The 25,323-nt window shown below is 42.3% G+C and overlaps 1 protein-coding gene across 1 annotated transcript in view; it reads left to right on the top strand.

Moving 5' to 3' along the window:
- DMD (dystrophin) overlaps positions 1 to 24,664 on the top strand; it is a gene marked incomplete at its 5' end in the record, with an annotated part of 78,415 nt that extends 53,751 nt beyond the window's left edge. The window contains 5 exons of the mRNA XM_010293480.1: positions 4,415 to 4,658; positions 5,044 to 5,167; positions 9,215 to 9,307; positions 17,481 to 17,512; positions 23,824 to 24,664. Coding sequence (XP_010291782.1) covers positions 4,415 to 4,658; positions 5,044 to 5,167; positions 9,215 to 9,307; positions 17,481 to 17,512; positions 23,824 to 23,835 — 505 coding nt within the window. The remainder of the gene's footprint in view (positions 1 to 4,414; positions 4,659 to 5,043; positions 5,168 to 9,214; positions 9,308 to 17,480; positions 17,513 to 23,823) is intronic.
- Between the last annotated feature and the right edge of the window lie 659 nt (positions 24,665 to 25,323).

The following is a 25,323-nucleotide window of genomic DNA, read 5'->3' as shown; positions in this document are numbered from 1 at the left end:
ATTAGGCCTTCAGACTCATGCTTAGTTTTACATCACATGAAACATTGTGATAATACCATTTCTTACGTATTCAATAGCTATTAAAGGCACTATTCCTTGCTATGGAAGGCACTATTACTTTATTGCAATATAAGAGAAAAACCCAATTATAAAACTGTCCCAAAACATTTTGAGATTTCCTTAAGGGTGAATATATTTCAGAAACAGAGAAGACAGATTTTTGGTGTCCATCTGAAGCGGTACATCACATAGGTTAGGCTGTAGGATAGGTTATATTGACTGGGATGTACTGTGCTAGCAGCAAATAGAAAGCATATGGTTTTGCAGTGGCAGAGACTCAGAACTTTTTGCAAAGAATTAAAATACTTTCCTGCTGTGTTAATTACCAAAGAAGGTGAACGTTTCCTAATATTTTAGTTGAAGCAAGACCACTGACATACTTCTGTAAAATGGAGGCTTCTCTCGTGTTCTCTTGTTTTCCTCCCAGCTGTGCTATAACAAGAACTTAGTAAATGAGATCCCCAGCCGGAGCTATTTGCCTTTCCTTTGCTTTCCTGACTTGCACCAGGAGCGCAGGCGGCTGTGTGCCCCTGGAGAAGCACCGATACCCCGAATCTCAAAGCTGCCCTGTCTCCCTGCAGCTATAGTGTTCCTTCAAATCTGAAGACTGATGAGCGGCCTCCTCGAAGGAGTTCCTTCTGTATAGTTGCCAATAGCCAGAAAGCGACGCATTTCTAAACATGCTGTGGTATTTATTTTGGCATCGAAGAAGTGGAATTAGATCTTCCGAGTGTGAAGCGTCGTGAGTAAACACTGGCACTCTAGTGAGGGAGAGGGGTAGGTGGTTCAGTTAGCAGCTTTGTCCATTTCTACAAACCACCGATTTTCTGCAGCGAGATGAAAAAATAACGTGAATTCACAAACTCTCAATTGCCTCTGAGAAGACTACTCAGCAAATGGGGTCCACTAGGATTTCTGTCACCAGGCAATTAATGCTGCCTGTGATAGATGTGATTAATAACGCATGAGCTCTTTACTACCCAGCCCTTTACAGCTGCATAAATCAAGGTTACATTGTGTGCTTCCTCTGTTAATTTTTCTTCACGAATGCTTCAAAGAGGTGCAAGCATAGTAAAGGGAATATATGGGTTTTTTTCTTTGAGTGTTCCTCTTACCTGAGTAGAACGTATTTTCCCAGTGATGAGAAGATGCAGCAGCTTGCTTCGTGACAGCCAGGTGTAAAAGTCACCCAGCCTGAGCTCTAGTGGAGGGAGGCTGGGTTTCCCAGTGCTGCCCGGGCTTGCTCGGTCCCATTCCTTTAGAGAGGATTATGCTTTTAGCCCCCCTTTCTCGAACTTCCCACTTCCAGCTGAGAACGTCAGGGCGTGCCTTTCCTCGGGACACGGAGGCTTTACTCTGAGGGCTGTGGGCAGTGCCTTGGACACCTGGCTTGCAATCCTTTTTCACCACACAGCTTAAAACTGTTCCAGAGGTAGGAATAAGGGCAGATTGTTCTCTCCTCTAGGATATTCTTACAGCAGTTTTCGAATTCTGTCTGTCTTTTTCAATTTTCAGCTTTTTTCCCCTATGTTAATACAAATCTTCATCCCTGTATGTTAGATTCCAGTTACTATGATATTCTTGACCGGCTGCACTCCGCACTCACTCTTCCAGCTCTGAAGGTGGCCGCTATGTTGAGTCTTAATTCTGGATTAAGGACTAAGTTCCATTAATCCTGGACTAAGGACTCCGCAGCTGGACTGAAAAGGTGCAGCTGGAAAACGCAGTGACACAGGTGCACTGGACAAACTAGCATGCAGCCTTCAACATGACATTCCTCTGTTCCAGTAATATTACTGTGTTTAGTTACAGAACTCACAAATTCAGACATATCTCTGCTTGGATAATATGCAATGTTCTTTACATATTTTTTTTTTCCTGCAGGCTTTCAGAAAGAGTTTTTAACTATTTTGTATCAGACATGAAGGCATTTTTATCAGAATTACTCCCTGGTCCTCACTTGTTTTTCAATACCGTAGTTATTGGAAGGACTTCTTTATATTGCTAGTTGAGGCAATAAATACGGATTTCTTTGTAGCAAAGTACCTGATTATGTTTTAAGTATGACCAAGTGCATTTATTTAGTTTCCCTTAGGGTGATGTTTTAAGTGCATTTATTTAGTTTCCCTTAGGGTGATGTTTTATCTTTAGCTTTACAGAACTTAAAATTTTTGAGTCTGCTGTTTGTAGAGTTCTGCCTGTATCATACATCAGGGAAATTCCTCATGGGGTAGCAATTGCCACAGTCTACAGACTTTGTGAAAAACAAGCTTAATGATCAATCCTGTGTAAACTTTAGTCTGCAATAAGACCACGTGTGATAGCGTTGTCGTTCTCATTCCCATTCCCTTTTGTATTTTTATTAATTATTCATCAGTTCATTCAGCTAGAAGTATCAGAACACATGAAGTCATGTGGAAGGCAACACCTAAGTATAGCCCTTCTTTCTTTCAGATAATTTTCATGGACTTGAAACTCTAGGTTTCCTAAAAGCAAAAAGCTTTCTTTGGAAAAAACTGTTTCATTTCACAGAAAATAACTGATATTTATATCAGCTGCTTGATTTGCCATCCAGAGAGTTTTCTGGTTTGGTAATTATGTAGCGTTTGGGTTTTTTTCTTCAAGAACTTGTCAACCCCCTTCACATGGAATTGAATTTTTAGCTAATCAGAGAATGACCAACTGTGTGTATAACAGCTGCTATAACACTCCCCATAGCCTCGGTTGTCCTCTGTTTGTCTGGGTTTTAGAGAAAGAAGCCTGAATTTTAGGACAACCTGAAGTTAAGAATGATCAACCCCTTATTTTAACCTTTTAAAATTTCTGCAGAGGAGGGATCGTGTAGGTCAGACATCCCTTAGGGATCACGTTCTGGGGGGTGCCGCAGTCCCAGGTGAGGACGTGTCCATCATGCAGCTGCTGAGGGGCACAAGTATGTTTGAAGAACAGTCAGTAGCCTTGTCTTTGGCCTTGGCATTGCTTTCTTATCCATGTGGAATGATGAATACTGTTTCAGTTCTTGTTCTGGTCACAATAACATACCTTTAGAAGTGTTTCAGAGCTTAATAAAGTTCCTTGGAGGGTTTCTGAGGTGCTATTAAGCCTCCAGACCAAACTGTCAGTGTGTATTGTAGTTTGCAGGCAGAACTGGCAAAAAGTGCCTGTTCTCACAACTGCAAATAAGAGCGAGTTGGAAAAAACAAAATCTGGGTCACTGCTTGTGATGAGTAAGCAGTTACCAGAGCGCCGAGCCATTTTTCCCCCTCTGGGAAGCTGTAAAGGAACATCATAGCAACAAAATCCCAGGGCAATTTATTAGGCCTCTCTTGCCTACAAAGTTTCTGTTACAAGTTACTATTTTTGTGGGTTTGGACTGTGTTATCCCCAACAAGGTTTCAGCTTCTTACCTTCTGTGCTCTTCCTGCTTGGCAGATTTTTTTCCATATGGACCACTATAGATCACATTAATCTATGGAGTGTTTTACTGGAGTAAAACTGGAGTTTTACAGAATAAAAGACCAAGCTTAGCAGTGTCATAAAGTTACAGTACACTGCAGCACTCTAGACAGGGCAGTCCAAATGAAGATGGAAATTATAGCCCCAAAAGTTAGTGGTGTAGTTTAACAGGTTGGCTCATGAATTTGTCTTTTCCTCATCTTAGGTTAGTAATTGTAGGGATAGGCTGGAAATGCCGTTGCGAATACGAAGAGATGAGACTGATTTGACCCGACTGATGACAGCAGAGTTGCAAATGAACTCCTGAGTTTTGTGTTCTCCTCTGACTTTTTGGGCTGCCTTTCTGTCTTGGTTTTCTCATCTATAAAACAGATAGGCCGTCCAGGTGGCGTCCGCTTTGATTAGCGTTTGTAAAATGCTTTGATCACTCCAAGTCCTCTTTTAGCGCTAATTACGCCTCGAGTGTATTCGTGCGTGGAAGCGAACAGGCAGTCTGACTTCTGCTGGGAAGGATAAAGCGCAGGAAGCCGAGGGAGGGCCGAGCCCAGGACAGACCGTACCCAGGCTTCGGGAGGGTGTCTGGAGCCCCGCCAGCCTTCCGCATCGTGTGCCCTGGAAGGGAATTCATTGTGAATGCTGGTGACGCAGAGAGCCTTTAGGCAACGCTTGTATCGCAGGTCCCTGTAATATCAGCTCCGTGCGCGCCTGCGAGGTGTAAGCCTACAGGCGCGGGGGTTCAGCCGAGGGAAAGGCAAGCGGTGCAGGTGAGCTTCTGCCCCTGGTAGTCGGACACACCACGTCGCACGAGAGGAGCTGCCTTCTCGCTGCCCTGCCCAGGGGTAGCGCGCGCTACCTGTTCGGCTTTGTAAAGCCTCACCCCCTGGTTACTTCTCAACAGGAACTTGCAAGCGGAGTACGACCGTTTGAAGCAGCAGCATGACCACAAAGGACTGTCTCCACTGCCGTCCCCACCGGAGATGATGCCGGTTTCTCCGCAAAGCCCCCGGGATGCGGAGCTCATTGCAGAAGCCAAGCTGCTTCGCCAGCACAAGGGCCGCCTGGAGGCCAGGATGCAGATACTGGAGGATCACAACAAACAGCTGGAGTCGCAGCTGCACCGGCTGAGGCAGCTGCTGGAGCAGGTGGGTCCTCAGGCTTTTCTTCTAGATCTCTCTAGGCTCATCTTCCAAACAGGGTGTGAAGCATTAGCAATAACGACAACAGACCAAGAAAGCCTCTCTGTGGAGGCTAGTCTGAGAAAAATACTGGTTTTATATAAATAAATAAAATAAGTTGTTCTGTAGGCTGCAAGTGAGAAGGTGAAATCAGTTTCAGTGTTCTTAATTAGTCCTCTTCCTAAGTTTTATTCAGAATTCAAATCCATTATTTGCATGGATGTACTTACTTAAAAACAGACAGAAAATTGTGTGTATTCATGAAATAAATAAAAAATACAGAAATACAGAGATTTGTGCAACTGTACTGAGCTGTTAATAACAATCTCTTCTTTTTTCTTTCAATTTTCAGCCTCAGGCAGATGCCAAGGTGAACGGTACGACACTATCATCTCCTTCTACCTCTTTGCAGAGGTCAGACAGCAGTCAGCCAATGCTTCTTCGTGTAGTTGGCAGCCAGACTTCAGAAACCATGGGTAAGATAACAACATTCAGTTTGTCATAAAAAATAGTTATAGTCCCATTTTCCAGAAAAAAATCCTTAAGGACAGAAAATACTATGCACTCCTCTCTAGTTCAAATGAGAATGAAGTAGACGTTTACAATGGTCTTCGATGTCATATGGCAGTTTACACTTTAGGTCTTCATTATGGTTCAGGCTTTTGCTTTTGATCATGATGCTCACAGTAGCATGGGTATTTTGACACTAAACACAACGCTCAGGCAGGGCTTGACTTTTGAAAACAAATGCCACTAAAAAGCTAACTATTTTTTTCAAACTAACTTTCAGCTATTAAGCATGACATGGCTGATTTACATGTGCATAGTATTAATTATGGATAAGAGATTAAATCTATGATTAATCATCCCCACGTTAACTGATGTGATCTTATTTTTAATATGTCATGGCTCAATCAGCAGGATTGAGCTGTCACTCATAGGTAGTGCTCATCTAGTTTCTTTTCTAAATATCACATCAGATGTGATAATGAACATCGTATGAGTTGTGGAGTAAGGTTAAGTAATATTCTGTAGCTAGAGGCTGGAATTATTGGAATTACTATTTTTGTGCTTTTAGTAACTGCTCTGTAGCATTTTCCTATCTGTTACAGAATTAATAAGTATTTATTACCAAGTAGTAAGGATTTTCTGCTAGCAAAAAAGCAATCAACCATTGCAGCATCTGTAAGGAAATATACTTAAATTACTTCAGCAAGATAATATTTGAAATCTGATGATAATATTCAGCTTCGTGCACAGAAATTTATTTAGTGTATATTAGAGGGAGGGTCTGGGGAAGAGTCAGAGGCTTCAGTGAGAGCTTTTCACTGCTGTTAGTGAAAGAGTCAATGACAGTGAGAAACTGAACGGGAGGGGACATTCTGCTGTGTCTGAAGTGCCATCGTGGTGGGAGATATATCTTGTTCAGTGGCTTTTTCTTCCATCCTGAGCGTAGGCAATAACGTCAGCCTGTGCCGTTATCAAACAAGATGAGTTCTGTACGCCCTACAACAAAAAAAGGTCAAATTAATTGTACCTTTAGGAACGCTTAAGTTAAATCCTAGGGGTGAGAGTACAGTCACAGGTAACAGCAATTTCATTTGGATCCTTCTTTAATTGCACTCCTAGTGAGTAAATATTTTGCAACAGAGTAGACAAAATGTATCGGTGGAGTAATTTGAATGGCTTTCTGAAGAAATGTCATGAATTTCATCACATAAAATACATTAATTAAAATACCAGAAAAGGTAGGAAGGCACTGCTTCCCAGCCATTTTATTAAAAGCCTTGTAGCTTCTTATTTTATTGTTTAGTAGGACAAAATACAGTAATGCACTTCTTTTCATTTGACTCGATATAAAATCATTCCCATTTAACTTGTGAGACTGTAATTAATTAACACACATATAATCATATAAACTTCTAATACTCATTTAAAGCAAATATTGAGACATGAATTGGGGTTTTTTGTTTGTTCGATTCAGCCAATATGTGGAAGGACAGTGAGACGTTGAATCGTTATCAGTATGATCATGTTGAGACTCAGCAAAGCAACGCTGTTGGCAGCATGGAGCGGAGCTGATAAAAAGAGTTACTAACCGAGCTAACAAACCGCAACTAATTCAGTTTGTCAAGTCTCCTTTCACACCAGAAAGCTTTGCTTGCTAGTCTGAGAGTTAGCTGAAGCGCAACTTAAAATATTCTTGAATTGTGAAGGGAACCAGAGGGGTGTTGTAAATAATGCCCTCACGCAGCAGGCATGCACCCAGTAATGGGGAGTCATCATTTTCAAGAAAATACTGATGATCTCTAGGTCTCTCAGCCAATGAGGTAATGTAGTGGTAGCTTTTATATATTTTTTCTTTTTGAAAGGAGACCTTAGGGGTTTTTTTAATTTTAATGTAGACCCACTGCACTTCTCTGTCTTTCTGCTTTCTCGGGGGGGGATTACTGTAGAAGGTTTTCCACGGTGTTGTGCAGCCATTTGGTAAAAGCAGAAACCCAGTCAGATCCTAATTTAGAAACTGAAGAGCTTATCTCTTAGTAACCTGAAATATACCTCAGCAAGTGGAAAGGTTCTGCTTTTCTTCCCATAGAGTCCCAGTGGGAAAGTCCTGATCTTTGGCCTTTCTCCCCCAGTAATATAGCAGCAGAGGAGGTTCTCTGAGGCATGTGAGCCAAGAGGTTGTTGCTGAACTTTAATTCGTTCAGGTACCACCAGAATACTTGAGATCCACCCAGCTCTCCAAGCCTTTTGTAGAAACACGAATGGGGAAGACCGTTTCAGGTAGAGAGGTAACTGAGGTCTGAAGGTGGCTTTACTTTTGTCGGGTTGCTTGGCTGATGTCTTATTTTGTCACTTACAAGGAAATGCTCAGAAAAATCATCCATATGAGAAAAAATAAATGAAATACATTTTAAATAAAAGATACAGCAGTCTTGGGGATCAACACAGTTCCGTTTGTCTCAGCGCTTATCAGGACGTTTGGAAATCAGTACCTGTCCTCAGTTCTTCTTGGCCGGGACAGCAGAACCACTGCCCTCTTCTCTCCATCTTTGGGGCCAGGTGGTTTTCTGCAGACTTGCTGGTAAGGTCTTTGGCCCGGGTAGGAGCAGCAAGATCTCGCTCTGAGTTTCCACCTTGGTAACCGGCAGAGGCTGGAAGGACGTCAGTTCTGCTGAGGCCCGTCTGTCAGTGCAGTACATGGTGCAGAAGTAACTCATGGTGTGAGTTGATTTTTGTGAACTGAGCAGCAGTCAAAAGCTGAACAAACTGCAAGCAGTCTCAGCAGCTATTTTTAGACCGTTAATGGAATAAGGGAAGCTGATATGAAGACCATCACTTACATGAATTAAGTGATTCTTGGAGACATTTTACCCCACTTATTGTACCGGAACGGGAAAAATTACTCTTAGTTGGTAATAACTCTTGTGAAACTCCTGGCCCTAAGGTGAGGCCGACACTAAGCCTAGTAACAGGCAATATATGCAGTCCTGACGTGTTCCTTTAGTATCTCTTTTAGTAGGCTTCCCACTAGCACGGAGCACCTCAATATTTAAAGAATGTAAATTCTAACAGAAAATCAGGTAGTTTATTACTCAAGTTGAGTAGGGAAAGACACGTTAGAATAAAGGGTCATTAAGTCATTTTCAAAATAAGTATGTACCTCTGTTGGTTATCACAACAGGCAAAATTGCTGTTGTGTTTTAATAGGGAAAAAAGAAATCTAGTAAAACAGGAGAATGTCACTCAAAGTATATCCTTCAGGTATATTCTTTTTTAAGATGCTTCATTTCTATTAGAGGCTAGGGTCTACAGTAAAATCAACATACGGATTTTAGTTATCTGAAGCCACGACCAAAAAAAAAAAAAACCCAATAAAAATAAAATGTATTGAATTTCCCATTAAGCTGCTGCCCTATAATCAGGTTATAGCAATTATTCAGTGGGAGAAATGTATTTTGCTTTATTAAACTGCTGCTAAACCCTTTTACAGTACAGTTGAATGTTCTTGGAGTGCCAATCTGATGCAATTAAACTGTCAGAAATATTAATACTGATGTAGATGAGAATCTGGGCTTCTACTGATTTACGCAGCTAGGCAAAGCAGTGCTAACATGGATCCAGCACTACTACAAAACTGCTCAATAGCAGCACTCACAACAGCAATTTCTTTTGCTATTAACGGAATAAAAGAAACTGCAACAACGAGTGTCATTTATAGAACTAAATACACCTAGCAGACGTTTTATCCCACTTCTTTTTACCAGAATAGATTATTTTTTAAATCCCTTTTTTACGAATTAAAGTCAGTGTTAATTGTTTAAATTCCATTGTTTAATTTCACTGAGGTCCTTAAAAAAAAAAGAGAAACCTAATATTCAGCAAAATTCACTTTTACAACTGTGGTTGTATACTAAAACAGCCTTAGCTTCATGAAGCTTCATGACGGAGGCACTAGCAAGCTGTTAGCAAATGGCTTAACAGTGGCTCTCATGCAGTGGTGTGGATTTGCTTTCCAGGCGAGGATGAGCTGCTCAGCCCTCCCCAGGACACAAGCACAGGTTTGGAGGAGGTGATGGAGCAGCTGAACAACTCCTTCCCCAGCTCCAGAGGTGAGCACTGCAGCCCGCGGCAGATGAGAGGGAAGAAGATAAAAGTGCTTTCTGTTCCTTGATGTTTTCAGGGGGTTGTGTTTTGGTTTCGGGTTTTTTGCTGCTCTTTGTTTTCGTTTTAACAATAGCTGCAGCGAAACCTGTCTTATTTGGAGTGGAGAAGCAGCCTGCTCCTCCGTTACCTTACGCTACCCCCACAGGTAGCCCTTGCTAGATGCATGGATGAAACAATATCTGTCTGAGACTCTTTTTTCCTGCGGCATTTCTTCTCTTCCCTTTTGCCGTGTTCCTTTTCTCACAGCTGCTCTCCTTTTCAGTCAGTCTCCTTGCTGATTTATTTTTAGTACATTTCTTTGCACATTTTTCTTCTGTCTTTACCTTTCTCCAAGAAGAATCTGGTTTGAAATAATATTAAAGCTCCCCGTCAAAGTTCTTGACCTTGTAGCACTTGGGTCCAAAGGAAAAACAAGTGGGCTGGTGCTTTGTGCAGCGTAGGCTGCACGTGTGTGTACAGCCACAGCATTTCTTTCACTGTTTCCATTTTGCTCATTCCTGTTGTTTGCTAAAGATAAGCTTTTGTATTACTGGGATTTATTTGTTCAAGCTTTTTTTATTTAAGAAAGTTCTTTCCTGAGCCTGGGGAAAATACTCTGCTGCCAAGAAAAATGGCTTAGATTCCTAGCAGGGGATGGCATGTTTGGGATATTACCTGTGGCTGTGAAAGCAGGCTCAGACATAAACCTCTTGGCAGAAGAAAGTCCCGGTGCCCACTGACAGCCTGTTTTGTGGCTTTCAGTAGGGGCACAGACTTACCACAGGGCCTCGTGCACAGGTTTCACACATCACCCAGAGGTTCTTCTTTAGTAGATAAGTGCCTTAACTATCATGCTAGACTTTCAGTGAAACCAAATTTTCTCTATCCTTTGATTCCAAAGCAAGTTCAGCTGTCAGCAGGCATCATCTGTGAGCAGTGGAAAAGAAGGCAGTATAAACTGCATAAAATCTCATGCTATAGATCAAAAGAACAAATCCGTTAGAAAACCATTATCGAAGAAATTCTAAAACAGTGTATTGTTAACTGAATCGATCTCCACACCAACATTATATGAAAAAAGTTTGTATCTTCAGCCCTCATTTTGCCTAGATATTAATTATCAGAAACAACTGATGAAAAAATCTTTCAAGTACTGGTATGTAGATAAAAAAGGGCTCATTTTTAAAGTTGCTGTATACACAAGATTGCAACAGGCAGTGCTTTCTTGTCAGTGACCATCATTTGTGTAAACATGTTGTATTTAGGAGATCTTGCATAATATTGTGCGTCTAGATGCAGATAGCCATGTGTTAAAATGTTCACCTTTCTCTGTGGTATCTAATTTGTAATCATAGCTGATGACACTGACAACCAGTGTTTCTTTCTAAAAACAAGCTTCGTTTTAAGTAAAATAGGAGCAATTTATGAAACAACAGTAAATGAGGTATTTGAAATACGGTGGTTCATTGCCTGCATATAAACAGGTAGAGATCAGTCTGTTAGATACAACTTCCAACCGACTGAGAGTACAAAAGGTTTTTAGTTTTATTTTATTGGTGAAAAATATGAAGCTTCATGCATCAAACTGATAAACATACAGGTTAGTGAAAAAAAAAAATTAAATTGGTAACACCAGTTAATATTTTAATTCAGTAAGTTAAGCTATAACTTCACATTTGCTTTCTGGTGATGCAAAATGTGGTCATTTAAATCCAGAGAAAGAATGTATTCCCTCATTTTCTTTCTCCATTCAGTAACTATGTTAAAAGTGTAGTATGTCATCACAAGCACTCCTAAAAGAGATTGCATATGTACATGCTTTCCTGCCTGACTAGCAGCCATAGAGGAGAAAAATACTTTCTAGCTGCATGGGGGGCTGTGAGGGAGGAGGAGGCACAGTCTCATGTTTGACATGTGTCTTCTTCTGTCCTCCTCAGCCAAGCTGTGAGAGGAGCTTCTGGTGCAGCAGCCAGGAGCAGGCATGGGCCGTCAGGCAGAGTCAAGCTTCCCCCAGGACTTTTCTTCAGCGCCTGACCAAGGCACTGTCGGGCTGAGCCAGAGTCTGCCTCTTCCTCTCTCTTTGGCTACAGAAGAAGAATTAGTCCAGCTGGGGGAAAAAGTTGTTCACTCTTTGGGGAATTGTACCAGGTTTTGGCTAAAGAGAATAGGACTTCGATTAGGTTTCTTTGTTCTTCATGTATCTTTTGATGCATTTGCATGAATTTGCCAGGTTTGTATAATCGCTTTTGGTTGAGGAATAGGAATGGTCAGGCCCTCTGTGAGAAATAGTTTGTCCTACAACCAGTGCAACTGGATTTCCATTCACTGGTTGATATAGAAGGCTACTGAGGTCAATTCTGATGAGATCTCCTGCAAACTTCAGTTATTGGAGTTCTCTTCTGCTCCCATTTTAACGATTAAATGATACTCAACTGATACCACATAAACAAAGCTTACATCCACAGCTAATTTGTCACAGACTCACATAGACCTTCATTGTGAGGTGAAGGATGCCATGGTCAGTCAGATTCCCTGGGCATCAGGGATTTACAAAACTGCAGAAAGGAGAAGAGGAAGCAGGGTTGATTTGTCTCAACAAACCACTCAATCAGGGGACATTTTGCTGTTGAGATGTGCAAATTTGTATCTCAGATCAAAGTGTAATTGCAAAAGTGGAAACGGTTTGGCAAAACAGCCTGAAAATAGGGTGTAGTGTAAGGATTCAGACGTGGTGGAAGTAATATTTTATTTCTTTGCATTACACGTTGTATCAAAACCTAAAGCTTTTTGTAGGTGTCTAGGAAACAGAACGATAAGCCCAACCAAGTCTATCAGCACAGATTTATAAGAATTTATTTTCTTGTATTAATTCTTATTAAGTAGAATTTAAATAAAAGTCAGATGCAAGAAACTCAGTCATCCCAGTCTGTCATTCAGAAGTGTACTGTGATACAGGAGCTTATGAAATATTATTTGAAAGGTGAATTCAAACTACTTGGGTAAGGTGGCACCACCACATGTGATACATACTGTCTTTAGGAATTAAAACCAGAAGGAAGATGGATTAAATGGCCAAGATTGACTAGTACTCAAAGTAGCTTTGTTTATTTCTACACTAATGCTGTAGAAGAAAGAACACTGCTGTGATATTCATAGACCATGCAATTCCAGAAGATCTGCAGAGGACACAGGACACTCATCAAAACCTACCTAGATTGAAAATTAGGATAACAAAATGAAATCCAGGAAGGGAAAAACATCCATACAAATAACCTGAAATTTATACATGGAATCAATTGAGGAAATCTAGAGATGTGCTGGAACTTACTGGCAGGACATTAAATGTGAGTTTTCTTTGTGGCCTGTAAAAACAAGCATGTTAAATTTCAAGCTAAATGTCCAGCTCCAGCATGTCGCAGCATGATCCCCTTCTGAATCAGGGATATAATTCTGAGTATACTATTGCCATTGGGATAACAACAAATTGGAGGAGGGCAGAATAATATGGCAAGAGCAAACTGGACTCCTAAGGCTTTGGTTCATGAGAAAAGTTCAGAGCTGAATAAGCAGTGAATAGAGAAAAAGAGTGAGTGTTTGCTTGGGTGCACAGATGTGCAATTGAAAATCACAGGATAGAAATTAAAAAAAAATATTTAGTCTAAATATCATGGAAAGCATCTGAAGAGTAAGATTTGCTCAGGTTGAGAAATAGTTTTCTAAAGCAAGCAGTAGCTCTTATTTTGAACTTCTGAAACAGCAGTAAAATGTAGTAGAAATTAATTGTTGCTCACCTGGAGATAGATTAATTTTGATTATGATATTTTACAAGCTTTTGCTGCATAGAGTTGTTTTTAAAAGGGCATCAAGGCTTCATAGCATCGTTTTGAATGCATTTTAGAGAAGCATGTGTTAAGCAAATCGTGTCATAGACCTTTGTAAACAGGTCTCAGATGCAATAACTTGTGTTCCTATATACCTTTTATAGGGTTTTGTTTGTTTCTTTGTTTCTTCAATTTAACCTTTTGGCAGTTCTTGGCATTTCCTAAGGAGCAGAGGACCTCCATGCTCCTTGCACAGCTGACTGTTGGTGCCAAAAGCTGTTTCATTTCTGGAGACGGAAATTCTGCTGAATACCTGATGAGTGCTGTCCTTAAGGAACTTTTCTTCCCTTTTAATCTACAAGGTTTCCCATCCATTCCTCTTTTACTTTGCTGCTCCCAGCAAATTCACAACTGCTGCAGCTGCTTCAGACAGCTGCTGTGCTAACTCAAAACAGATGTCAAAGCCAGAGGTCTGCCATTTAGTGCAAATCTACCATCAGTGGTTTATTTGACCCTGCTCGATAATGGGCCACAGAGGAAAACATTTTCACGCTGTATTTGTACCCAAGCTACTAAATCTCCGGGGAACTGGTTCACAGTTAGAAAGTAAGATTGGCAGGCCAGTATTTTTAAATCCAAATTCCTCTCTCCTGCAGCACTGAGGACAAACAAGATGCGCTGCTTCAGGTGGATCTTATGGCGGACCGGGCTGTGTCTTGCGGTTACGGTTTTGTAGCAAATGCTTTCTATGAATGAAACTCGGAGAGGAATTCAGGGGCAGGAGTTCCCGAGTAACTGAAGTTGGTGAGGGAGCTTCCCAGGCTTTCAACACAGAGCCCTTGCGGGTGGATAACGAGAAAGCGAGAGCCAAGAAGTGACTAGAAATAAGTCCAAGAGGGCTTAAAAGAGCTAAGAGACCGTGGTATCACGTGGAAACATTTGGAGAGGGATCGGTAATCACCATTATGGTTTAACATAGTATTGCTCAATGCAGATGTCATCTTGTGCAGTGAAATTACAAGACCCCACAGCAATAAATAAATGGCACTAAGAGTAACACCATCTTTTACAAGTTTTGTTTTACTTTTATCTCAATCACATAAAGACACACCAGACACATTCTCTTCTCTCCCCCTTGCCTCAGCCAGGCTCTGTCATGAATGGGACTAGTGTCCTAAGTGGAAGTTGCAACTTTGGCATTGCAAATAATGCAGTTTCTCGTATTCTGACAGCAAAATCTTACGATGCAGACTTTTCTTTGAACACTTTCCTGAATCAATGGAAAAGTACCCTGGAGTTACTATACTGTAGGGTATTCTAAAACTACTCTTCCAGCTGAGCTAGCCTGGCATCTTCTGGAGTGTCTCCCCTTCTCTGTGCTATGGTCCTACATCCCACACCAGTGAGCCCAGTGACTGAGAACCCTTATCACTCCTCTGCGGCACAGCGGTACGGACGTGGCTGAGCTTCTCTGCAGCTTTCTGCTGCGATAGCGATGGGGAGGACTAGATCTTTCGTGATTTGTAGTGCTCGGACCCTATGTAAACTGAGAATACGTTCATGAATTTAATGAAACTTTTTTTGTTAAGAAAAAACGCTGTTTGCGGATCCAGATCTCTCCCCTCTGCAGCCCGTCCCCCTCCTGCGCTCTGAGAGCGGCAGTGCAGTAGGTGCTTTGTGCTCTTTGCTTCGATCTGAATCTGCATAGATGCATGAAGTTTTTGTTAGAGCCTCTGCTTTCAGGTTTGATTTGATCACTTTCTACGTACCTTTGTCTATGATACAATGTCATGTTGATTTCAAAACAAGACCAGAAAAAGAAAGACTCTTCTATTTTGGAAGGGGCGCAATCTTGATTTGAGCTGCAATAATAGATAATTAGGCGCCCATGGATTGTATATCAGTATTTTGATGCCTTATAGAATACGGATTTTCAGAACTGCGGCAATGCAGACAATCTTCCCCTGCAATTTATGCCAAACCATAGTCCTTGCCTCAAAACTTAGAGACACACATTCATTCATATGCAAAGAAGAAAATAAAGTAAAATCCATTAAACCCTTTTTAATCTTCCTCCAAAAGAAATTAGCTGTTACTGTAGTAGTGCTACTCTTTGTTGCATTTAACAAATTCTAGGGCTGATTGCTCACCATAGACTTTCCTCACCAGCTGTTTTGTGCAGTGCAGAGCTATCCCAGTTACCTTTAAATACATTCATTTTCAAGTGTAATCCCGTCTGTCTTATGTAGATATTTAAATTAGACACGGCGCAGCTGCAAGATGATGTGCAGACAGGTAAGCATTTCTGAAGACCTCCAAAAGGATCCAGTATTTTGCATGTAGGCAGCTCCTCCTCGCCTCTTGACCCAAGCTAAGCTGTCTTCTGCTAGATCTCCTTCATGCCCCAGGACTCTTGCACACCCAGCAGTACTATGGTGCAGTTGCTGGAGGTCTTAGGTAAAGCACCTACTCATCTGAACCTTGGGACTCTCCTCAGAAGAAGACCAAAGTATGCAATGGACTTTATATCTTAATTTTCAAGGATTTTTCTGTTACGTGATTTATATTGGTGCGAGGTTCTCATCTTGCCCTCTGCAAGGCATCTTTTTTTTTAGCATTCATAGCTCCTGATAAAAGCGCCAGAGGAGGTCGCAGGCTGTGTAGGCGCTCAGGTAAGTCCTAGAGAGTTAGACAGGCCTGCGAGGTGAAGCCCTTAGAACCGAAGCTACACCTCTCCTAGCCGTCAAGCTCACTCTGGTAGCTCTGTGCACCACCAGCACGTGCGGCATAGACATAATCTGAGTCAAGACTCCCCTTAGGACCAGAATAAAAACCTACATGCAGAGCGTGACTTCAAACCTGTTGTTATTATTATTTCTAATAGTAAGGATGCTGCTGGGGAGAGGGAGAGGGGAAGGAATGGAGTAAAACTTCCTCCGTTGTGTAAATGGTAACTTTTGCTGTCCAGGCCCTCCAGAGGTTGCCCCGGCCATAGCGGAGCGGTGGCTCTGACCTGTGGTGGTCAACAATGCCACTCAGTTCCTCCGCCCTCTCCTCCTCTCCTTTACCACCTCTGCTCAGCTTTGCTCCATCGATGACCCTTGTTCTGCTCCTTATCAAATACCTGCAAAGCTATTTATTGTCTTCCTTCCCCTCTCCTGCAGGCTGCCATACCTAGAAAAAAACTTGACGGCAATTAGGTTACTGTTGTGCTGACCGGTGTGTTTGCCCGTATGTGTCTGTCTCTCTCGCCGTTGTCCCGTACGTCGTTTATAGTTCTATCATTTACAACAGCTCTGGGGCAAAGATCATCCTCTTTCTTGAACAGCATCTACCGCGGTGACTTTCTTGCCTGAGACTGCAAGTCTGGCAGTACCAGTGCTGGCAGTAATGTGCCGGTGACAGTGGGACGCTGCTTCTGGAGACAGCGAGCGTCTTGTGGCCACCGGCTCTGCAATGGGAAGGGAGGCGGGGAGGTGTTTCTGCTGTTGATTGACACCTGGCTTTCTTTTTTAAAATACAAATATGCTACGATAAGCGTTTGAGAAGAATCAGTATGATCAAAGTATGGCTTCCATGAAGGCTCATCAGGAACATCTTTTCAGCTAAACCCATTAATGACTCCTCCACTTCGGCAGAACAACTTGAAAGTGATGAGATACTTTCTCCTGTTTTCCCTTTTACTTGATTTTTTTTTTCTCCCTTTCTACCTCTGCCCCCTCAGTTTTTCCACGCTTGCGGATCAGCTTGTTGGAAACATCTGTCAAAGTTTATTTATCTTGAATGTGAGCATGTTATATTCCAGTGTACAGCTCTAGGTGTAAAACATGGGGGGGGGGGGCGTGCACATACATGTATATATGGATGTATACTTGTATGTAGGCCATAATAAAATGTAAAGTGACTGGATGAATTAATTTGACGTTGGGGAAACATGATTTTACCACTAATACTGATTAGTAGAAGTACTCAAATTGAGGAAATTTGGATGCTCAGAAAGTGAATTCAGATCTTCTCTGCCATCCTCATCCTCAACTGAAAGACCTGTAAGTTGGTTTTAGTAGTTTTCTCAAGTGTTTTTGCTTGGTGAAAACCACGATGCAGATTACAGAACTATTCTTGAATAAATCCGCTCAGAATCATCAGTGAATTTCCATGCGCTTTCAGTCTTTGTTTAAAGCAGAAACGTGGTTATTTTATATTAAATTCCCAAATGGAAATTGAAGTGTCTTTTACAGTATAAAATATATATATTCACGTGTGGGCGTTTTCCTTTCTTTTCTGATATTTCTTCCGCTTCCTCTCTCTGTTCCTAAAGGAAGAAATGCCCCTGGAAAGCCAGTGAGAGAGGTTAGTGAGATGCAGGCTCACTGCCATGGCTTCTGTTTGTCACAGCTTGCTTCCTGTGCCCAGCATGCGTGTGACAGCAGCACGGGTTCGCTTGGGTTTGGTGAAGGGCGGGGGTGGTTTTATTTTGCTTTGGGTTTTGTTTGATTTTGCTGAGTGCATTCCCCATCCGTGCTCTAACAGTAGCGTACCTCTCAACTTTCAGTGGAGACAACGGCAGCTCAGGGATCTGCATTTTTTTACATCCTCCCAAAGCTGGGAACCCAGGAATGGGGAGGAGAAAATAATACGTTGAAATGAAGCCTCTGTACGACAAATGTGGTCAGCAAATAAGCTGCAGTCATTGACTTACGTTCTGTTGCTCTTGCGTGCAAGCACGACAGGGACACCCACGTCCCTCGCCGTTTCTGCTTGCATACTCACAATTGTGTTTACATGTATGTGCCAATATGCCAACCATCATCTCCAGTTATTAAATAGTTACTAAATAGTTCTGTTTCTTTTCCTTTAGAACAGTGAGAGTTGAGAGGTATAAGAGATTCAGGTGTTTTAATTTCCTGATATACTATTGCAGAATGAAAAATGCTACTAACATTCACCAGCTCCACGGTGTTGTGTTCAGCAATGCAAAAGGGCGATGGTTTTCACTGTGCACTTTGGATGTGGTTGGTTTAACGCAAAATAGGTTTTGGAATTTGTACGTCCCTGCTTATTAATGGAGGAGAACGTTTTGCGCCGTGTTGTCATAGCACCTTTGAAAGTATTTCCAGAGCGCCTTGGTTTTTTCCTCTCTGAAGCTGCTCGTCACTCGCTGACCAGATACAACGTTTGAAAGATGAATTCCGAGTGAAAATTATTATTAAAGATAAAATATTCAGAGACTGCCTGAGTGCAATTGCAAGTAGCTGTGAAATGACCTTTCCTGAACAGATGATGTTCAGTGTTGATGAGGCAGAAGTTGAAGGGTAACCCGGTTTGCAAACCTCTGCCGGCGCGGGGAGGGGGGCTCATGGAAACAGGCTGCCCTGGGGTTTCTAGCAGAGCTGTTGCGAACCCCCGGTCCCGACAGGCTACCCCGGCCGAGCCAGGACTTGTTCTCATGTGGTGCCCTGTGCTACAGCGGTTCTCTGCCTTGGCAGCCGGAGCGGGCAGAGGTTCAGCCGCTTCGAGGCGTGAGATCCTCAGTGCGGGTTAAGTCTGTCCTCAAATGGCAGGGCCTCTCACGGGGATCAAAAAAGGGTGCTCGGGCTGGCGTCAACAGACTGCACCAATCCAGAATTTTAATGGAAATTATTTCATATTCAGCCCTGCATGTTCATGGCTCATACAGTCTGAGAATTGCGCTCCGGTTCAGCAAAAACAGGCTGTTGATTTCCACTATGCTCATTCGTATTTATGCATATTATTCCGAAAAATCTTCTGCTGATGAGAGCATATTTGATACAATTAATTTAAAAAAAAAAAGGGGGGGGGGGCATGCCCTACCTGATCAGATTCCAGCAGCTTAAACCTAAAAAAATTGACTTCTTCAAGGAATCGCTCACCGCTCTCCACTTGTATTTGTGCTCGCTGGTGGCTCCAGAGGGGGCTTGGTAACTTGCAGAGCTGAATATAAAACACAATTCTCCACCTGCTTATGAAATGTATGAGCTAAGGTATAGAACAGCATTTGCTTTATGTGTGAATCCCATTTGTGCAAAGGCAGATCATGCAGTTTTAAATCCACCTGGCCAGGTTTTGATCGCATTACTCACTTTAGGTATTGTCTTTGTGTGGCATTACTTGATGCGAATAAGGATATCAAAATCCGAGCCACCACCAGGAAGGATTTTGCTTTTGTCAGGGAAGGGTGAGAAATCTGTGCTGCTAAAAAAGGCACTGCATTGTGTCGGGGTTTCTTAATTTACTTTCTATCCACTCTTTCGAGTCTGAATGCTCCACATTTATTTCTCTGACAAGCGGTAGTGTGAGATTGATATTCAGTTACTGCGCCCTCACCCAAGGGCCTTAATTCCAGTAGAACCTCTAAAGCAAATTCAGCAGATGTGAAATGCATCATTCTATATGTGACCAGAAGTGATGTAGTTAGTGTCTGCAGAAATAGGTGTCTTCTGCTTTCAAAGCAAATGGACCTGTGTTAATATTCCCTCCATTTTATAAGTCTAAGTTTATTGTCCATGTCCATTTTGAGCTTTATTGCTGCATTTCAAAATGTGTGCTGGTTTCTTTCTTACACAGTACCATCTTTCAACCTTTCAGTGCCTCAAGCATAGAGAAAACTTTTTCAGCATTAGTGTTTTAACAAAAAAAAAGAATGGAATTAATGCTTTCTTTGGTGGCATTACTTTAAAAATATGAATAATAATGAGTGGAAATCTATTATTTATATTTTTCTAAGTGCTTTTAGGACAGTATTTTTCTTATTTGCTTCTGGATTAAAAATGTCAATGATGTCCTACGTCTCAGTCTTGGAGAGGGCAAGTCGTATTCAATAGAAGCAGCAGAGCTATAAAGAAACAGTCACCAGATCTGAGCTCTGATTTAGGCAACAGGCTTTGTAGAAGAGGGTGCATTCATTGCACTTACAGTACCAGAAAATTATTGCATATGTTGTTCTCAGCTACGTGCAGTCTTGATTGACCTAGCTGTTACTCCAGTGTGCAAGAGAGGCAAAACTGCTGGCGGTGCAGTGACGCCCAGCTGAAGGTTCACCAGTTGAGTGGCTGGAGCACAAGTGTATTGCCCGCTCCTCTGGCCCGTCCTCCCATCCCGGGACTGTCCCAGGGGCTGCCGTCCCCAGGCTGTTGCACTTCACAGTCCAGCTGTTAACATAAACTGCAGTCAGCAGAGTTTTATGGTCATGCTCTGAGCTGTAAACTCAGGTGGCTCAGGAGGAGGCACATGATTGTTCAGTTTTTCGGCAGAGGAAGTTCAGACCTGTAGTAGAGAGGGAGCGTGGATGGTGTGGGGGAGAGGGAGCCGCATCTCCTTAATCACCCCAGCACGCCTCTGCGCAGCTTTTGTGGAGGGAGATCGGATTCGAAGCATGGTTATTTCAAAAATACGGCAGCAATTAACAGAGACAAGAAGGACTAAGCAGCCGTTCCTGTCATTTTTATGTAGTAAAAGAATACCTCGTCATCCCCGGATGCATAAGGTCTTCTTGGCCCGTGTTTTAATTGCCTGAATGATTTAGCAGTTTGTACCTGCTGTCGCATACTTCTGGAGGACTTTTTTTCCTAATTTTTGATTGAAGTTATTCTTTCTAGACCTAGCCTCTTTCTATAAAACCAGCTTGCCTTTGTTACCTTTACAGCTCTGTATCTGACAGAACAAAATAGGCTTGACAAATACTGATTTTTTTCTGAAGATGAGGTGTAGCAGTTTGGGTTGCTCTAAGTCCATGGAAGGGTGAACACTTCTCCCGAGCCGGGAATGAGTGGCGTTGGAGTCCCTGAAGAGCTCTGGAGTTCCATCATTGCCTCTAGAAACAACGGATCGCAAGGGATCTGAACAAGGGACCGTGATCCCACCGGCAGCGAGTGCCTCCCACGGCTGGCTGGCCAGTTATGACTCTCACCACCACCCCGTCTCCTGGCTGTAGGTTGCCGCAGGCAAGGAATAAGACGACTATTGAAAGCCTAGCTATTTCTTGAAAGTAGTTTGCAGGGTCAGAATATTTGTGAGGATGCTGCAGGTCGCTCCGGTTATACCAGGGTTATTCTGATAAAGCCTTGATAGCACATGCTACAAATGCACCTGAGCCATGTCAAGAGTTTGGGGTAACTAGAGCAAACCAGTGGCAGTTACCTTTCTGTTTACAAAAGCATCTCCCATCTAAAATATGTTCTTGCTTCCATATAGCTTCATCAGATTTTCACTTTCCATGGTGTAATTTTCTGGACTGATCTCAGCCTGCATGGTGCGAGTAAGAGATTGTCCCTTACATCTAAAATAAATGTGGTAAAATACATTTACTTTAAACTAAACTATGTTTTGACCAAAACTTGGCAGGAATTTTTCATATGCTGTTACTTGACGTGCTGATGAGCAAATTACAAGTTTTTGCTTAGGGTGAACAGGATGGCTATACATTAATGATTTATGGATGAAATGGCTGTTTGATGCATCTGTTTCTCTGTGCATTACTGCAATTAGCAAAAGGTCACTAGATTAGAACCAAGTTATTTCTTTGTATCGATATCTGGCAAACTGTGCCAGACACAGCACAGCTCACTATCGAACGGGCAGCTTGTTGAGCAGTTATCATTTAGATACAGCCTTGTTTTGTGTAATGAATGCTACATCTAAAAAAAACCCAAAGTTTAAAAAAATAGTGTTGCAGTGTAAAAGGTGGTGCTAGTTCTCCAGAAGAAACGAACTTCTCTGGATATCAGGTAATTTTTTTTCTGATGCTGATAAATATTAACTAACCTCACTCCAAGCTCCTATGTACTGCAGAAATGTCAACAGTGCATGACTACTGTAATATATGATCATTTGGAAGAGGGTGGTGAGTTTGATTTGCCCCACAGAGAAGGTTCATTCCTCTTGTTAGAGAAGACAGTTGTGTCAGGAGGGACACCCACCGTGTAGGTGGGCAATGGTAATAGTAAGGCTCCAGCACGTTACGGGTAGGGACTGCGTGAAAGGAATGTCCTGGATTCCCTGGTTGTGTCCTTTCTTCGCTTGGGTGCTCCTTCCTCAAGGGCCGTGGCAAGGACTCAGCATCCAGGGTAGCGCAGAGCGTTCCTGGGAGGCAGAACTGTGGGCAGATGGTGTTGCATCTCCCATGTTTTTCCAGACAAATATACTATTGCAAGTACTCTCAGGGAGTAGGTAAATCCTTCAGGTAACAACATACGGTTTTATTGAGTAATACTTCCCCTGTTATATACTTTCAGTTGCTGGCACTCTGCTGCTTGGAGACTTCTTGAGTTGGAGGTCACATGCACTTCTTTGCATCTAAATAAATCTTTCTTCAGTGATTATTTTCCAACTCCTTTTTTAACTTATTTATGTGTTTGGCCTCAACGTCAGCTTGTGGCGATGAGTTCAGTAATACAGTTATGTGCTGTGTAGAGTATAATTTCCTTCTGCTTCTTTTAAGCAAGAAGAACAAGCTTCTTCTGTCTGCTTGTTCCTCCTTGTCCTTGCAAGAAATCTTGAATGCTCAGTCCTTGGTTAGGATGCTCATTTTGTAGGGTGACTAGATCTCTGTCATATTCCCTCTTCAGTCATATTTTTTCAGGAGGGAGACTCCAGTTGGGATTCAGCTGTTTTAAACTGTGATGTCTCTGTTGTTTGAGATGCCGCCAGAGGGTATCTGAGACACTCATAGAGGGCTGCAAATCTGACGCAGGACTTGCAGAAGACTCTTCTGAACAGCAGCTGGAGACCAGGCAGGGTATGCCATGGGCCTAAAATGGCAACTTGTGGCAATTTAATCTCCCTACCTTCAAGTCCACTCAGTCTCGAATTGTGATGAAGCCATTTCTTACTTACTCCTGCTCAGCGTTGCTACCTTGACTTTCCGTTTGCAGCCGTGGTAAAATGAGTATGAGAAGTTTTTAACCTCCAGAACTGTACTCTGCATTTATTTATCGCTTCTGTGTAGGAGGACCACGTGTTGTGGTTATACCGTCTTCGGACTTTACAGTGGTTAGGGGTGAGGAGAAATGTGCAAGTGAACCGCTGCGTAGTAGTTACTTGATAACTGTGGTGTCTTTGTTTCTGCTGGACTGCTGGCTGAAAAGCAAAGGATATTTTAAAAACAATTGAATAAACTGCAAGCCGTTTAGTTTGGTCATCGTTTTAGCTATCTGTGCAGGTATCCCGCTGGGACCTCTTGGGTTTAATGATTTAGTTAATTACTGATGATCTCTTTGTTTCTGCTTTTTTCCTTAATAGAACATTGAATGGTCAAACACTTGCAGCACCAGTCGGAAACTTTTCTGTGATGGATTTAAGCATTGCTTTTGGTGAACATGCGTAATGGTGAAGCTTCATCGCGGGGGGGAGGTTCTTGGAACATAAACAATCTGGCTTGCTGTCAGCATAGTTTACCATAGGCATTCAAGCCAGTATTGCTGTTAAGAGTTCTGCAAATCTGGCAGTTTTGCTAATGACAACGTATTAGCCTCATCCAGGAGACTTTTGGAAAGAGTACTCTCCGGTGTACTTCACTGGGGATGGTGTCAAGCGGGGCATGGAGAGCCATGGATCTGTGCTGGGCCTTTTCTGTAAAATGTTCCTACCAACATGCTGCCGTGTCATCTTCGTTTAATTTCCTCTTCTTTGACTTCCTTTTTCAGGCCACAATGTAGGGAGCCTTTTCCACATGGCAGACGACTTGGGAAGAGCGATGGAAACCTTAGTGACAGTGATGACCGACGACAAGGTGTTAGAATAGCAAGATGTGTTTTACAACTTCAGGCGTCCCGCATGGTTTTTATAATATTCATACTACAAAGAGGATTAGACTGTAAGAGTTTACAAGAAACAAATCTATATTTTTGTGAAGGGTAGTGGTACTATACTGTAGATTTCAGTAGTTTCCTAAGTCTGTTACTGTTTTGTTAACAATGGCAGGTTTTACACGTCTATGCAATTGTACAAAAATTATAAGAAAACTACATGTAAAATCTTGATAGCTAAATAACTTGCCATTTCTTTATATGGAACGCATTTCGGGTTGTTTAAAAAAAATTTATAACAGTTATAATGAAAGATTGTAAACTAAAGTGTGCTTTATAAAAATAATTGTTTATAGAAACCCCCTTAAAAAACACAAAAAAAATATACTGAGGCAGTGCATTTGTTTAGTTCCATTTCAGCTCTGTAACTGCACCAGAGATCCATGTCCTGTGTTCTTTTCCTTGCCTGTCAAAATGAAAGGAAAAAAAAATATTTCCTGCAGCGACACCAAAACGGCCAACTTGCATTTTTCATCAGTTTTGTCTGACTAGGGCTGGCTAAAAAAAAAATCTGCTGAACTTCCAATGAAGGTAGCTATGTCACCTCTTTCCAATAAAATTAAGAATTATATGAATTACACAGCTAGTTTGCAATAATTAAATGAAAGAGCACATCACATGACCGAGCCTGCAAAAAGATTAATAAAATAAAAAAAAGAAAAACCCCAGAAGAAAGAAGAAAAGAATTTAATGACCATCCTTATGTGCCAGCATTTCCTCTGCTGACTGAATTCCTGAGTGCTATTAGTAAAGGAACATAAGATTAAACCTTTGGACCTTGGTGTCCAGTACCCTGCTGGCCTCGGCCAGCAGCCAGTGCTTCAGCAGCAGCTGGGTACAGCTCTCCCCCGCCCGCGGCCACCGCTCGAGTCACCTTTGCTGCAGAGGAGAGGAGAAGGGGAGAAGTACCCCCCGACCCGCTGTGGGGTCAGCTTCTGACCCGAAGCACAAATAGGTGACTCAGAGCGTCTTTGCTTGTCCATCTCCCAGTGCCGGTAATGAGCACGCAGCTCCTCGATCCTCTGGAAGATAAAACTAGAGCTTTCCGCGATGTGCGTCTCAGCCTGCTACAGCAGCCGGTCCCAAGGAGCCGTAACGCGGTGAGCAGCCTTTGGGAAAGGCTGTAGAAGAGTTACTGCTGTTCTTGCGCGCGCACGGTGATCAGGTGAAGGTAGCCACACTGCCCCATGAGATACCCATCACCAAAACAAAGGCCCTGGTCCTTTCTCCCTCCCCACTTCTCTCTTCAAGTAATCCCGCACAATTAACAATAATGTGAGAAGGAGAGGAACCGACTGATAGCGAAACAGATTAGCCAGCGTGACTGCAGCTTGCGGG

Source organism: Phaethon lepturus, unplaced genomic scaffold (assembly GCF_000687285.1).
Source record: "Phaethon lepturus isolate BGI_N335 unplaced genomic scaffold, ASM68728v1 scaffold11398, whole genome shotgun sequence".
Lineage (NCBI taxonomy): Eukaryota > Metazoa > Chordata > Aves > Phaethontiformes > Phaethontidae > Phaethon > Phaethon lepturus.
This window is presented reverse-complemented; position numbering and strand designations above follow the sequence as displayed.